The sequence below is a fragment of the Trematomus bernacchii genome, unplaced genomic scaffold (assembly GCF_902827165.1).
Source record: "Trematomus bernacchii unplaced genomic scaffold, fTreBer1.1, whole genome shotgun sequence".
In the NCBI taxonomy this organism is placed as follows: domain Eukaryota; kingdom Metazoa; phylum Chordata; class Actinopteri; order Perciformes; family Nototheniidae; genus Trematomus; species Trematomus bernacchii.
Genome location: NW_022987851.1, coordinates 7507633 through 7522746, shown reverse-complemented (window position 1 = coordinate 7522746; position 15114 = coordinate 7507633). Strand labels below are relative to the sequence as shown.

Here is a 15114-nt window from a genome sequence, read left to right as displayed (position 1 = left end):
GTCACAGGCTCCACCAACAGTGTAACACAATAAAACTGAAAAACTGAAAAAATTGTGCAAGTAAATACAAAAAAGAAAATTGTGAAATAGTGCAATAAGAGTCTATACAAGTGATTGGAATATGATATATTAGATAAATAATTTGTAAGTTGCAGGCAGATGAATGTTATGGATGTTGTTTAAAAAGTTCAGGTGTTTAATAATCTTATGGCCTGTGGGATGAAACTGTCCCTGAGTCGTTTTCTGTGATGTGAACAATCTTTAAAATGTAGGCTTGCCTCATAATTACTGAATGTTATTTTCTTAATTGTTCAACAATATAGTTTTCTGGTTTGTTGTTTGAATGTTTTTAGGCGCATCTCCATGGCCACCCCTCGGCAGCTTTTCAAATCCTCCAACATGACCCAGCGCTGGCAGAGGAGAGAGATCTCAAACTTTGAGTACCTCATGTTTCTCAACACTATCACAGGTAAGGATTCCTCATACTCTAGAGTGCTGTAATTATAAAGTGAAACTCTGTGCTTTAACTATGAAAAGTAGCCCAAAGTTGGAAAATAATGTATTCTCTGTTTCACAGCCATCAGTTACATAGATAGATTCTGATTTGTTTTCGTCCTTATCTGTGCAGAATTCACAACCAGTTAGAGGGTAAAGTTGTAATCTAATATCTACATGAGTTTCTCCACCATTAGTCTTATGACTTTAAGTTTAGCTATCATGATCAATAAACCTTATGTGTCAGTTGCATCGGAAACATACCATAAGTGGCCCCGGGTCTGTCGTATCTGTTTAAGAATCCATGGTAACCTAAAGTGGTGCTCAGCGCGATATACTTCAGTGTTCATGTGAGTGTGCTGTTTGAAGCAAAGAGCAGGCGCAGCAGATTTTGCCGGATAATTAGTGCCTGACTTTGTGGGAGCGTACACATGTGTGTCTGCGGAGTTGAGAGGTTCTGTTGTCGACTCTCTGATCTGAACTGCAACTAACAGGGAAGGCGAGAGCGACTGCACGCTGCTCTGAGAGGTGTCATCTTCTCTCTTGCTGCAGATTCATGCATATTTATATTTAGCTCGTGCTTGAGTTCGATACATTATTGTCAGCTAATTAGATGTAAGGCAGACAGAAAAACATGCCCAAAATTCATTAAAAGTCCCTGGTAATGACCTGGGCTGACAGGGATGTCAGAATAGTGTGGGGCGGCAGACAGGCGGGGGGGAGTTGGGGTGATGTGCTGAGAAGAGGTGCGAACGGGAAGTGGTCCTCTAATTAAACACTATTCCACTGTTATTAACATCCTGCCACCCAACTCAGGCCCTCAGCAGAAGCAGGTTGAAATACTGCAACACACAACTCGCTGCTTCCTTTTCACTGTGTGCCATTAACCTGGCTAATTATGCTCTCTAGCTTTCCCTAATATCCTGGATATTCTGCAGAAGCTTTCCCATTGACTAGCCTGACACACATTATCCCGAGGGCTGCTCGATTTAAATGATTGTATGCCAATCTTCAGCAGTTCAGGACTGAGCAGACACACACTGTAAGTTGAAAACATTTAGTTGACAATTATTAAAAAATGTATGGCCCCAGCAAGCAGATTTATTTGATATAAGGTTCCAATTTCAGTGTGTTGCATAGTTGTGTACACGAATGCATGAGCTTTCATTCAGAGGTAATAAAACCGTTTTTGTATTTGACCTTAGAGTTGCCACTTCCTGGCCATTACAATAGAGATAGAAGGTCAATTTAAGAAGACAATGTTCTTTGGGTCATTGAAATTGCTGATGTGAGATATTCTTGGTCAGTCATCAATCATGAAAATGTAACAGTAATAATGTTCAGGTGTTAGTTGTAATGTTCCGTGTGTAATGATGTGATTATGTGTAACTTTGAAGTTGACCTTGAAATTACCAATGATCCCTTTTCATTTTTCTCAGCGGTTAACATAAAGTATTGCTGCCATCTTTTACAATGAATTTGCTTTGAGCCTACATTTTTTGCTTGATTTATTGCCAGCAGTAAAAATTCCAACAAAACCATCTATGGCAGCCCTATCCCAATCCTGGATTACAACTGGCCACCACCTGACCTCACAGCTGTGTCAGTGTCATCTTCAAAGAAAAAGTAGAACATTAATGACAACAGGCAACATGCTCTTGGCTTTTCCCATGGATTTCCTGTGGCACATTTTGCCATCTGAAAACCATATTCCCACTGCAAGAGAATAGAGGAAACTCACATCTGGCCAATCAGCGCATCAGACTTGCAGCTACATTTCAGGCATTGGGAGTCATAACTCTCTAAAGAATCTTTATACACTCCTTTACATAGACTCCTTACAACTTGAAGGCTGCCTCATCTGGCCTCCTGTAACTCCCACAGTCCATTGGCAACGTACACTCAGCAGGAAAAGGCATGGGGAGTTCTGAAAACAATCCCTCATAGAAGAGAGAGCTTACCATTAGTTTATGTGTTTCTCTTCCAGACGCCGTATGAAACAGGAAGTGCGTCTGATTGAGGGCTCTGAGATTGGGGGCTTGTTGGAATGTTGCATGCTGATCCCCCAATGTAACTGAAGCCTCAAGTGTACCCTGCCCCACTTTCAACCCCTCTGTTCCCTTCCAATCCTTCATCACTCACAGATTTCTGTCTGCTCTGCGTGTCTAGGGAGGACATACAATGACCTGAACCAGTACCCGGTCTTTCCCTGGGTCCTCACCAACTACGACTCAGAGGAGCTGGACCTGACCTTGCCTGGGAACTTCAGAGATCTCTCAAAGGTACCGAGGCCTCTCGGCCGTGCACCTCAGTGTGACAGAGAGAAGGGGGGGGGGGCAAGTAGGGGCAGCTGGCTCTGACGGCAGGGGATTTCCTTATTAAGATCCAGACTGTAAAAGAATATCATATTTAATAGCTGAGGAATCATGTGCAGAGTCTAAAGTCATGAGGTGGAATGCCGAATGTGGAAAATGCTGATCTTAACATCCTGAAATTCACTCAAATACATTATGTGAGTTCACTCCCCTTTTATTTGGATCTGTATTATCTCAGCACAAACAGCAGTATATACTTGACTATGAGTTAAAAGTGGCTTAGTGGTTTCTGCATCAGAGGCTTTTTAAAATTGTATTTTATAACTATATGAACCTTGAATAGTAATCCCTGCAATGCTCACAATTCAAAGATTTTTTTAGATAGGGAGATTTAGTTCAAATCTCAAAGAGCGCTGGGCCATGTGGTTTAATCATTATTATCATAATGTTAAAGCCACTTAAATTGTCATCTCTTTATCAACAAGAAATGATGTGACTACTTGCAATGGAAAGGACTCGCTCATAGGAACCCACCGAGAATTATCACCCGATTACTTTAATAATTATTATGATGTACTGTCACATATAGAATATTGTGTTTGTTTTGGACCTCAGGAAGTATAACTTATATTACAGCTAACAGAGGTCCTAATACATTCAATTTAATTCAACTTCAAAAGTGATAACATGTCAATGTTGTGTTTAGAGCTTGTTACTGCTGGCCCCAAATAGACAAGAAAATCCTTCATGCAGGTAAAACAAGCACACTTTTTTGTTTTACATTCAGCTTTCTTTACATTTTTTAAATCTCAAAAAAACAATCATTCAAAATAATTAATTTGAACAACAGAACACTATGATTTATATTCATGTTGAATTGTTGGCCAGGCAGAGTCGTTTTTACAGGAGACAATCATTATATAGTGTAATGTCCAGAATATAGCTAGTCATTTTTATTAATAAAACATTGTTATTGAACAAGTTTCTGCTTGGATTAGACTTTCAAGGTTGATGAACGGACACCGGGTCATGAGCACAGTGTTGCAGTGAAAGTCTTTCTAAATATGGCGTTTATAAAATGCATCAAGCTGTGCCGTAGCGAGAGTCCTGCGAGCGCTGCCAAATCACAAGAGCTCAGACACGATGACACTAATGCCCTACAACTCTGGGAGATGAAGTTCAGCAGTTAGTTTGCTCTGTCTTTGACTGAAGAGGAAAAGGCAGCAGATCACTGTACCACAAATTGTGGCTTGGTTTACTTGTTTACCACCCCCATGTCTCTTTCTTTGTCTCTTCCTCTCTCTTGCACATACAAACTGCAGCTCACTGACCTGAAAACAGTCACATTCCTGTCTGAGCTCTCTCTCGCTCGCTTTTTCGCTCCCTTATTCCCGCTTGTTTCCCTCAAAGCGCCGACATTCTGACTTGGAGCCTCGCTTCACCATCATAGTTCTCAACAGTTAGTAGCTTTTACAGCTTTTCATAACGTGTGTTTTATAGTGGGAGAAGAGGAGAACCTGGAAGGGAAAAACAAAAGTTGTTTCGGACTACACAAAGAAACGTGGACTAACTAGATGAGGACATTTTGAGTCTGAAAAATTGTGCAGCACATCTATCATTTCTGTTAACCTAGATAGTTTTGGACAAATCGCTCAGTTGTGTGTCTTGTCTCCGTCATCGCAGCACTTATCTGCTTTCGGCTGCTCCGGCCTGTGGGGCATCCAGGTGGGCTGGAGAGCCCTGGGATGTGTGTGTGCGTATGTATGTTTGTGTGTCTTTTGGGGGGGGGGGTGACCACGGCTGAGCCATGTGCAAACCTCCGGCCCCGGGGAGACAGTTATGTATTGTAATGTATTCCAGTGACATCCTCCCATGCTGTTTACAGGGCTGAGCTGCCTTCATTAGCATGAGTTCACAGCCTGGGTCTCCTGACAGTTGTCCTTGGAACCCCGGGGCTCTTACCTCCAAAAGTTCACAGATAGCGATGCAGGGAGGGACAGAGGCCCCCTCACTTCTCCTCTCGGCTCGGTATGCCCTTTTGTTCAATTATGGATCAGAGGTAGCAGCACAGTCTCTGGAGACGTGTTCGGTTTATATTAGGGTGGTGTGTGTCTCTGAGGTGTGTGTCCATCGGGTGTGGTTGTGTACCACCATAGGCTGTGTGTTTGGTAACTAAGACCATGTATCAACTCACATTTTTTTATAAAGTACCAATGTTTCAATGCCAAAAGCAATATGATGTTTGTCTACATATCCTTTGTTTTATTTAACAAAACAAGTTAGCCTTCCAAAAAATATTGTAAAAAATGTATCAACTGACTTATTGAAGACTTGGACAAAGACAAATCCATCAAAGCCATAAATGACAGCTTTCGGACTTTCATTATTGTCATTTGCTACTCAGGCTTATTTACTGCATTTAGCCTATTCATTCATTCCTGTTTTAATTTGTATGTTTAATTTGTTATTCTGCAGTTGAATAATATCAAATTACCTCAAGTAAAACCAAATGTCACTCCAGAGCTCAGTGATAGATAGTGATAGGCATATCATTAGTCCTATGTCAAAACAGTGGATACAACTAAATTATAGACTTTAAACTGACTTATTCTTATAATTATCCCACGCTGGCATTGCACAATCTGGGAGTTGTCTTTCCCACAGATCAGAGTCCTACCTGGGACCTGTTTGTTAAGTACAGGTGACTATCACTTGATAGACAGCATTGTACAAATTGCTTGAGGTCTGTGCTGATTTGCCAAATAATATCCTCCCAAACATACTGCACACACCTACAATTACCTGCGGTTGGGCATTCAGTGAGCTGTGAACAGTGCTACTGAGCTCTGCATTGCTTTATTGCATATTTAGATGTCACATGCATTCATGCAGTGAAGTTTTTCATTAGATTGTAATGATTATTTCGTGATTGAGTGACAAGTGGATGATAGATTTGGGGAAGCCAATCTTCCTCACGCTGTTAAATGATGTGGTGCAAATCATACAATTGCATAAGAATGTGAAAGAAGCAGATGTGGTTTAACACTGTGCTACTTTAACCTCAGACTCAAATGTATTCGATATGTCCTTGTAACATTTCGAAGAGACACACAAGAGCATTTCTCAACCAATATTTAGTGTTAACATTTTGATTCCCCCATACTTAAAATCACGTAAATAATGCTAAAGATGTTGATTTCCCTTGTTATTATACACTGGAATGAGCTGCGCTGAGATAGAGAAACCAATTTTTATATTTTATTTAGGGTTCTTCTGTAGGACTGAGTCAAAGCTGAGCATAAAAAGAAGAAGAAGCCTATCCCCCCCCCCCACACTTTCCTTCCTTTATGGAGTCTTCCTCACCCTCACTTCCACTCCAGTCGGGCTGTTTGGGAGCACATCTGCTTTATCTTGAGTTTGAGCCACTTGATTGCATTAGACTGGAGCTGCATGCAGCACTGTCTCTGACGAGGCAAGCAAAAATGACCGTGACTTCTCCTGACAGAGCACCATAGCAACGTACTGTAATGTAATTACTTCTGAAATATAAAATGCAATATGCGTCTCTTTGGGAGGTAGCTTAGATATAACCAAACAAACAGAGGTGCTCTCTGTTCACTCATTCACCAGCAGCCGGGTTCATTTGGAATGGAACACCACAAATGATCCTGATTGAAACTGAAGCCGAATCTAAGTTGATCGGACTTGCTTTAGTCGGGATGATGTATTCAACTGGGTCAGGTGTTATACAAGAAATGAACTCAGATAGAAGCAAGTGTGGGACTGTCTGAACCAGTTGTTTTCATTGTCCCATATCTATGATCATTGGGAAGTGGAAGGGAAAGGGAAGAGGTGATTATTTGTGTTGCATAGAGGTAACTAAGCAAAGCCTGATTTGGAATTATTAACCAATGGGACTATGACAGGAATAAAGGAAATGCAGGACCACTGAAGTTGTTATCCTATCTTATTATAAAAGTGTTTTTATTTCCCAGTCAGCATCTTATCAAGTATACATTCTCCTAATATTATTTTGTTGTATTTTCGTAGTCAAACCTAAAGCATACCAGCAGTATATATACATATACATTCATATTTGGACAGTGTTATTCAACCAGAATGTGACATTTATAAACATACAACATATTCAGAGCAGTTGTTATGGCCAAGTCAGCACACTTACTATATAGAGATGTAGAGCATTGGGACTAACCTAGAAGTAGCCTTTTCAATTATCTTTTGCTTGAACTCTTCGACAAGCAACAGTATGGGAGCTACTTTATGCCAAGCTGAGAGTGCATTGTCTTGTCTTGCCATGAGCATAATGTAGAAAAAGTGTCTCTTTCAAGTCATCACAATTTCATGTGGTTTGGTTTATTGGTGTACATAGTCTGTTTCGATGCTGAGGACAGTAACACATATTTCACTCAATTAATAAACAAGATTGTAACATTCAACAGAACTTTCGAGCTGAGACTGAGTGTGAATATTCATCACCAACTTTAATTAGATCTGCAATCACAACTATTTTAGTTATAGGGTGACATGGTCATATCGAAGGAAACTGGGATACAATAAATACAAAAAATGTACTATCCAAAAACTGAACACTTTGGTATTCAACCCAACCTTTATACACACAGGCGGCCAGAAAACAACATAAGAGGGTTCATTTTTCTTCTGCTTCCAATATATGTTTTTCTTAACTTGTCACCATCATTTGTATACATCACTTTACATCTATAAATATACATTTAATTTGCTTTACATTCTTCTTCTGGGAAAAAGCCAGTTTAGTATTTTTTATGTTCACCCTAACTACATTTGGTTTTCCCTGCTTGTTTTGTGTTTGTTTTTTTACATTTTGTTGAGTTGAGTATACATTTTCAATCCCTATTTGAGCAGTGTTCAACACACTTCTCAAGGATGTAGGAGAACTGTTTTGCCATGCAGTCTGTAGCTCAGCAAACCATGTTTTCTTGTAAATAAAATGAAAACGATCTTACTTCTAAGTCACATAGAAAATGCCTTATTGTATTTATGCTTACACTGCAAAACTACACTGTGAGAACACTGTGCCTGATATTCTGTAACCCTAAGAATGAATAGGATATATAACTTGTCATAAAGACGTGTGTTTGTAGTAAGTTTAGTCCCTGGAAAAGATAGATAGGGTGTTGGCAGCAAATGTGGTACTTTTGCATGTATGAAAACAAACTGTCAGCTTAACGCTAATTAATATATTAAATATCACATACTCCTGACTCTGCTAGTATCGTGAAAATAGTTTTTCAGATTATTCTGAAAACATTTAATGACACTGCACATTTAAGATCTATGCTAATTTGTTAGCTTTAATAGGATTGTCTTGCTTTTATTATCTGCTTATTCTTTCCATGATGCGTACTTATTACCTGCAGCAGTCTTTTCCATATTCTTTCCCTCTCACATGTATTAACTGGGTCTTTCATACAGCTCTACCATGTATTAGTTACTCTAGCGGTGGTTTTACAGAGTGTGAGACGTCTTGTGGCTTGCACCCCGATCCAGCTGGGCCAAGACGTCACATGCGTGGCCATTATCACCTCATAAATCTATGCAGATCTCAATAAACTTCTCTTTCAGTCTATTCAATTGTGCTAACACTGATGTGGACTGCCATTAAATTCTAAGGAAGAACAAAAAAAATGGCCCCATTTAATTTTAACTTAGAGCTTTAGGCATGTGCACTGTGTCACACATGGATATGAACCTAATCTTCAAAATGACCAAGAGAGACTGTCTGTCGCTGATGTTGCATACAAACCGTACCCAGCCAAAATAATAGTGCCATTTTAATAATGTTAGAATAAGTGAACTTAAATAGAGGGCTTTTATTTGATTTCTTCTGACCTCTGAGCTCGGCTTTCAGGTGGAAACGCTGCCATTGATTGCATTACCAGCCTCCCTTCTCCTTTGTTACTGAGTCAGTGTTACTGAGTATATTAATATTGACTGCCAATATGCCCCCGAGGCTCTTATATTGGACAGGGTGATTGAAAAGGCAGAGAAAGCAATTTATTCACCAATAAATGTATGTTTAATGGAAGTCATTTTGTTGCCTTAAGAACACATGAAAATGAAACAGCCGCCAAAGGGCAAAAACCCAGTGATGGTGTCAGTAGGATATTGAAATTATTACTGCGGCTGCGGTTAAATAATTAACCACGCTATCCAAGGTTTGGCCTTACTAATGAAATAATTGGATGTGTGTCAAATAAATATAGATTTTATTTTATTTTTTTATATCCTCACAATAATTGGGCAGCATAAATACATCAAATACACTTTGAATGATTATGACTATTAATAATAGCAAATGTTAAGATCCAAAATGTTTTCTGCAAAACTGCTAGCTGACTTTTTTTAGTTTTAGTCATGATTGAATGAACTCATTGGCGATGTAACACTATAGGCCATGGTGTCGCATAATTAGATTACACTGTATTGTTTAAGTCATGGAAACTCCCCTCAGTAGCGCCCAGAAGGGCTCTGAACACAGATGGGAGTAGCAGTGCTGAGTAAATTGTTTGGATCAGTGGGTGCGTTGGGTGTAAATCAGGTCAGCCAGGGTTAATCCACATGGATTATCCACAACATTTAGCAGGAGACGCTCATATCTCCTCCCTCCATCCTCAGCGCGCCATCCTGCTCACCCCTGCCACCTTACCGCTGTAAATTTCAGACAGAAGACAGCGCAACAGGACATTTTTAGGGTTCAGGGGAATAATGGGGTCTGACAGACAAATCCCAGAGTAAAGCTCCTTGACTGCCCTGAACTCTCCCCCAGCCCTTCACCAGACTCACCACAGGTAGCCTAATAGGGAACTACGAAGACTCTGCAAGTCTATCTTAATTATGCTCAATTATTCTTTACTATTCTGTGTGCTGTCCTAACACAAGAAATGGTAAACTACGCACGCAACAAAATATGTTACCTGTAAATCAAAGTAGATGGACTGTACCTCTGTTGCCTGCAATGGGCTTGAATACATTTCACTGCAGCCATGTGTTTGGAACATCATATCTCCTGCTTCCTGATGGTATTATTGGCAGCAGGCCAAAATTCTGCTGCTATATAGTGTATACATATTGTACTACAAAACCTAGGGGTTTAATGCAGGAAAAACATTTCACCTCTAATGCAGATCACTCTTCTATAAGTGTTTGAGTGTAATTTGTGTGTTCGCCAATGTACTGTAAGTAAGTCAAATTTGGTCTAATAGATAAGTCAGACAAGTTTAAGAATTGCACATGTTTTATCAAAGGATTTACCATTAGTGAAAACTAGGTTCTTATTTTTGAGTTAATAAGATCTTTGTGAAAGAGGATTAGGGCCAGATACAGTATAATCTTTTTTCTGACCAAAAGTGATTGTTATTGGGGGGGGGGGGGGGGGGGGGGGGGGGGGGGTCCTGAGATTAAAGTCAGAATCCTGAGAAGAAGTCAGATCTTAAAAATTGTTTTCATGTGGCCCCAATCCTCTTCTGTAGTTCTGAGATGATACACTATGAGAAACCTATTTTCTTATTCCAAAATACCTATTGTTATATTATAAAGGTCCCCAATTACTGTACATACTCTCACATATACAGTATGCATTGACTTGCATGGTGATACTTGCCAAGCTCCTACAATAAGTATACAATTATGACATCAGGCTCCAGGATTCCAGTATTTCAACAAGCAATATATTGTAGCAACTTCACATGAAGTGTGGTTTTCACTGACCCAATAACACAGTACTATAAATTGAGTCAGACTGTGTGGTTGGGAAGAATTGGGCAGTTAAGATGGTATGAGCAAAGAAAAGAGCTCATATTGCTTTTATTATAAAGCATTCACACTGGCTTACAGCTTACTAATAATATGGAACTTTCTATAAATCATGGACCTGTCTTTCACTATTGTTAATATTATGTCATGACATGTGCCTGGTATAGTACTCAGATCTACAGTAAACCAAACCCACAACAGTTTAAAGACAGCCATACTTTTATTTTACCTAATGCCTTTTGTTACTATTTTCATCTTTAACCTATATTGGAGATTGTGGCAATGGCAAATAGGTACTGTAAGCCTTGGTTGTTTTGTGTTGTCGTTACTGTAAATAAGCCCCATAAAACTAAATGTTTTAGTTTTATGTCAAAATGACATTGGTCACTGTTTTATTTTTATTTGTAATATATGACTTTATCAAATATATTTAAAACAAATTAATATGTATTGCTTTCATGGGGCCCACCTTCAGGTTAATGTTTAATACATTGTATATTTACAGTATCCCATAAATAGAAGACATACTCACAGGTAAAACTCATGAGGAAGTGTTCATTTCCTCAGGGTCTCTTTGAGGGTAAAACCTCTGTTTTGAATAAAGAGGCAAATATGGAGCAATTTATTTCTTTGCAAAAACTCAACCTATAATTATTGTGTTTTTGTTTCCAGCCCATTGGTGCTCTGAATCCAAAGCGTGCAGCCTTCTACGCTGATCATTATGAGACCTGGGAAGACGACCAGGCACCACCTTGTCATTACAACTCCCACTACTCCACAGCTGCCTCCACCCTGCACTGGCTTGTCAGAATAGTAAGTCAAATCACTCCTTCAAGCACCTTCACACTCATTATTGTTCTGTGTTCAAAATCCCCAAATTAGTCAAGCGCCCGAATAGGAATGAAGCCAAACCCACATCCTCAGACAGCTTTTCATTTCTGAGTCTGCATTAGTTGATTGTCACTTGTCAGACTTGATGATGCTGTTACTTTGAGGTCTGTCGGCTTCCGCACAGGAAACAGCTCGACATCTCAATTTGATTGGGCCCGAGTTAGACCAATGGCGCTCAGAAAACACATTTCACAGGCCAGTAAACCGGCATATGTGGACTAAATAAAGAGTGGCTGGGTAATGATTTACAGAGGCTGCTGTGACAGGTTTATGTGTTTCAGGCAACCCAGTGAGCGCTGGAGACATGTCCATCAAGGTTACTGAGCACTGTCCTCATTTACTCTGCAAGAGGAGGAGGAGGAGGAGGAGGAGGAGGCACACGCACTCTCCCAATCTGTTCCTCACAAAACATGCCCTTTCAACCTGCACGGCTTCTTTGAGCTGCTGTACATAAGTCAGCTTATTAATTTGAAAAAAAGCTTCATAGGGACTTTGTACTGTACTTCCCCTCCTCCCCCATCATTAGTAGCTAAAGGCTGATGAACTGAAGGAGCTCCCTTGACAGCAGTTAGATTAGCCTCTGTGGGTTTGTTTCCACAATCCCTTTCTTCCTTTGGTGAGTGATCCATTCGCTCCAACCGGCAATGGTCGCCATCTCAGGCTGAGAAAACCAAATTTGAGCCAATTATCATTATGGCTTATTGTACTCACGAAGAACACTAATTAATTCCCCCCCAGGCTTGGATCCAATGAATGACTGATTCCTTTAGACTATCGCAGAAAAAAATGACAATTAAATATTGCAATTTATTCCGACTATTCACATGCATTTGAATAAGCAGCATGGTGATCCAGTTATTCCAAACAGTTCTGATGTTTTTCGTTATTTTAATTATAATGGTTGCATTTGAAATGCAGATCAAGAGGGTGAAAAAGATGAGGATGATGATGACTTTAGATTTGGGTGGGGATCTTTGATCTTTGCGATGTCAAATTTGCTTTCTTTTTAGGAGCCCTTCACCACATTCCTCTTTGGTGCCAATAACGACAAGTTCGACCACCCTGACCGCACCTTCTCAGCTATTGCCCGCTCTTGGAGAAACTGTCAGAGGGACACCTCCGATGTAAAGGTGAGAGGCACAACAAAAGCAAATAGAACCAGCCATATGTTATATTTATAAGGATACATGTCTACAGAAGTGTGCCCTTAATAGGGTAGAGGTTAAATGTGTGATCATTATCTGCCTATATATATGTTTATATCCAAGTTAATATGTATTTAATATATTGCTAAATATGTGATACCTCATTGTCAGACATCTTTTTTAAGCTGGTGTTAGGATAGTGTGAGTATTTCTTTCTGAGGTTAGTTATTCAGTTACAGCAACATATCTCCCAGCCAAATTGCAAGTATACAGTATATATAATTGGCAATATAAACATAACCAGACTCTGACTCGCAATGCCCCCCCTCCTCAGTTAATGTGCCTCAACACCACTGCAAAAATATATACCATTAATAATGAATGCCGCATACAAACAGTGAATCACAAAGACCATGGTGTACAGGGACACCCTTAGAAATGTACATTTGATTTATCACATGCAGAAAACAAACTATCTCAGAGGTGGACTGATCCTGTATCTGTGCATGCAGGCACTCATGAGTTTGAACAAAGGCTGTGTCTGAGAGAAAGACAAAGCCCTCCCTCTGCAAATCCACAGAGCAGTCACCGAAAACGCTGAACCCTGCTGATTCGCCTCCATTTTGCCCACTGCATAACACGCAGCAGGAATATGCACTGACCTCAAAGTGTCATATATTTCTAGCACACCCCGCATCGGGTAGTGTTGCCCCGGGCAATTAATAAAGCATTAATGACAAAAGCTATTTAAAATGTAGTCTTTTATGTAGGGACAGGGCTTTTACTCACCAGGAGCTGGGGGGGGGGAGCAGCCAACTATGTGAGGCAGAAAGCTGCAAGCTTTCCAACAGCTGAATAGTCAAACGCCACCCTGTTAACAAATACTGCCTACTTTCTACTACTTGTATGTCTGCATGCATTTGTTTTTACACACATAAGATACTGATCTATTAGGAGAGGCATTGTACTGTGGAGGGCAATGCTGGATTACTAACAGTGTTTCATAATGTATTAGAACAGTTGTTTGGTTTACTCATGATGCAATAGGGCAATGCCGCTATGTTGACTGATTACATGTATATCCTTGACCTTTTTATAATAATCTCCTTTCCAGTTTTATAATTGTTTCTGTTTTGTCCTCCTACCTAGTTTATAATGTTTTATATTTGTTGTTTTTATTGCACTAAGCAATAGAAGGGCATTGCCCGATATAAATCCTATCCAAAATGAAATGAAATGAAAGCGGTTTCCATGCATGCAATCTGAAAGGCAGCCCAACACATAAATGCCATGCGCAGCCACCATGTAGGGACTGAGACTGAGCGGAGGGACTGGGGGTTAAGGTCAGCCTGGGCCCGGCCCACCGAGCGGGCCATCAGGCCTCTGATTAAAAGGCAGCTTGTTTTTACCAGGGTCTTTCCTTCATTAACCCCGGCCTCCTCCAGCAGTAATGATGACAAGACCAAGGGAGGCTAAACCACTGATGGGTATGACCTCCTGAAAGAGCAAGTCAAATGGAAACAATCCTGCACTCACCAAGCCCCTCACCTCCCGACCACCCCTTCATTACTGTGCATCCATACCTCTCATTTATTCCAATGTTCACACACAGTTATCTTAAGCTGGCATGGCCACCATGGGCAACGTGAAGCAGAATTCTCTAGGAAGTAGTGGGCACACACACATACTCTCTCATACACACACAATAACTGCCACCATGCTGTCTGAAAGAATCCAGCAGAACTCCACTGGTGACAGATTTTGACGAACATGTCATTAAGGTGACACAGTGTAAAGCAATGGAGGCATGTGTGATTGACTTGTTAGCCCATTACGATGCTGTTGCAGAATTAATGGCTGCCATGGGAGGGTGGTTTGAAAACAGAGCTGGCAGTTTTAACGGCTTGACGGTGAGTTACGGCAGGAAGTTTACAAGCAGAAAAGTGGAGGGAAAGTGCAGTTGTGTGTATGTGTGTAAATGTGAGAGACAGAGGGAAACCAAGAGAAATGGCTACTTTACTCCTTTCCCCTGTCGTGTGCGGAGGGTGAAATGTGACCAACAGCAGACCAGCAGTGTTATTGGCCTGTACCATGTCATGCTAACTCGCTCTATCAAAACCAAGTGATTTATGGGGGCCTAAAAGCTCTGCACGTTATGTATCCCACAGGCAATATAAAACTCCCAAGTACCACTGAATCTGACAAACACTGCATTCATAAAACAAGCCTCATGTAGTAAGAGTTAAAATATGGTGCACCCTACTTTATAATCTCAGGCTAAGAGACAGACAACAGCATTTAACATGTCTTGTGTCTATGTTTCCTAATGAGGACAGAGTAGAGGATCTACATTCCTCGTGTGCATATGCCTCATTGTGCAGAGGCTTTACTCACTCATCCTTCCTTAGCTGTATGATTAGGAGGATAAGGGTCAGTGTGGCTACTGCAAAATC

At 40.4% G+C, this 15114-nt stretch overlaps 1 protein-coding gene across 3 annotated transcripts in view; it reads left to right on the top strand.

Moving 5' to 3' along the window:
• Nucleotides 1–15114, top strand: part of nbeab (neurobeachin b) — a 207674-nt gene that overhangs the window by 173415 nt on the left and 19145 nt on the right. For all 3 annotated transcript variants that reach the window (XM_034113170.1, XM_034113171.1, XM_034113172.1), the window contains exons 43-46: nucleotides 354–469; nucleotides 2665–2777; nucleotides 11298–11438; nucleotides 12527–12646. In XM_034113170.1, coding sequence (XP_033969061.1) covers nucleotides 354–469; nucleotides 2665–2777; nucleotides 11298–11438; nucleotides 12527–12646 — 490 coding nt within the window. The remainder of the gene's footprint in view (nucleotides 1–353; nucleotides 470–2664; nucleotides 2778–11297; nucleotides 11439–12526; nucleotides 12647–15114) is intronic.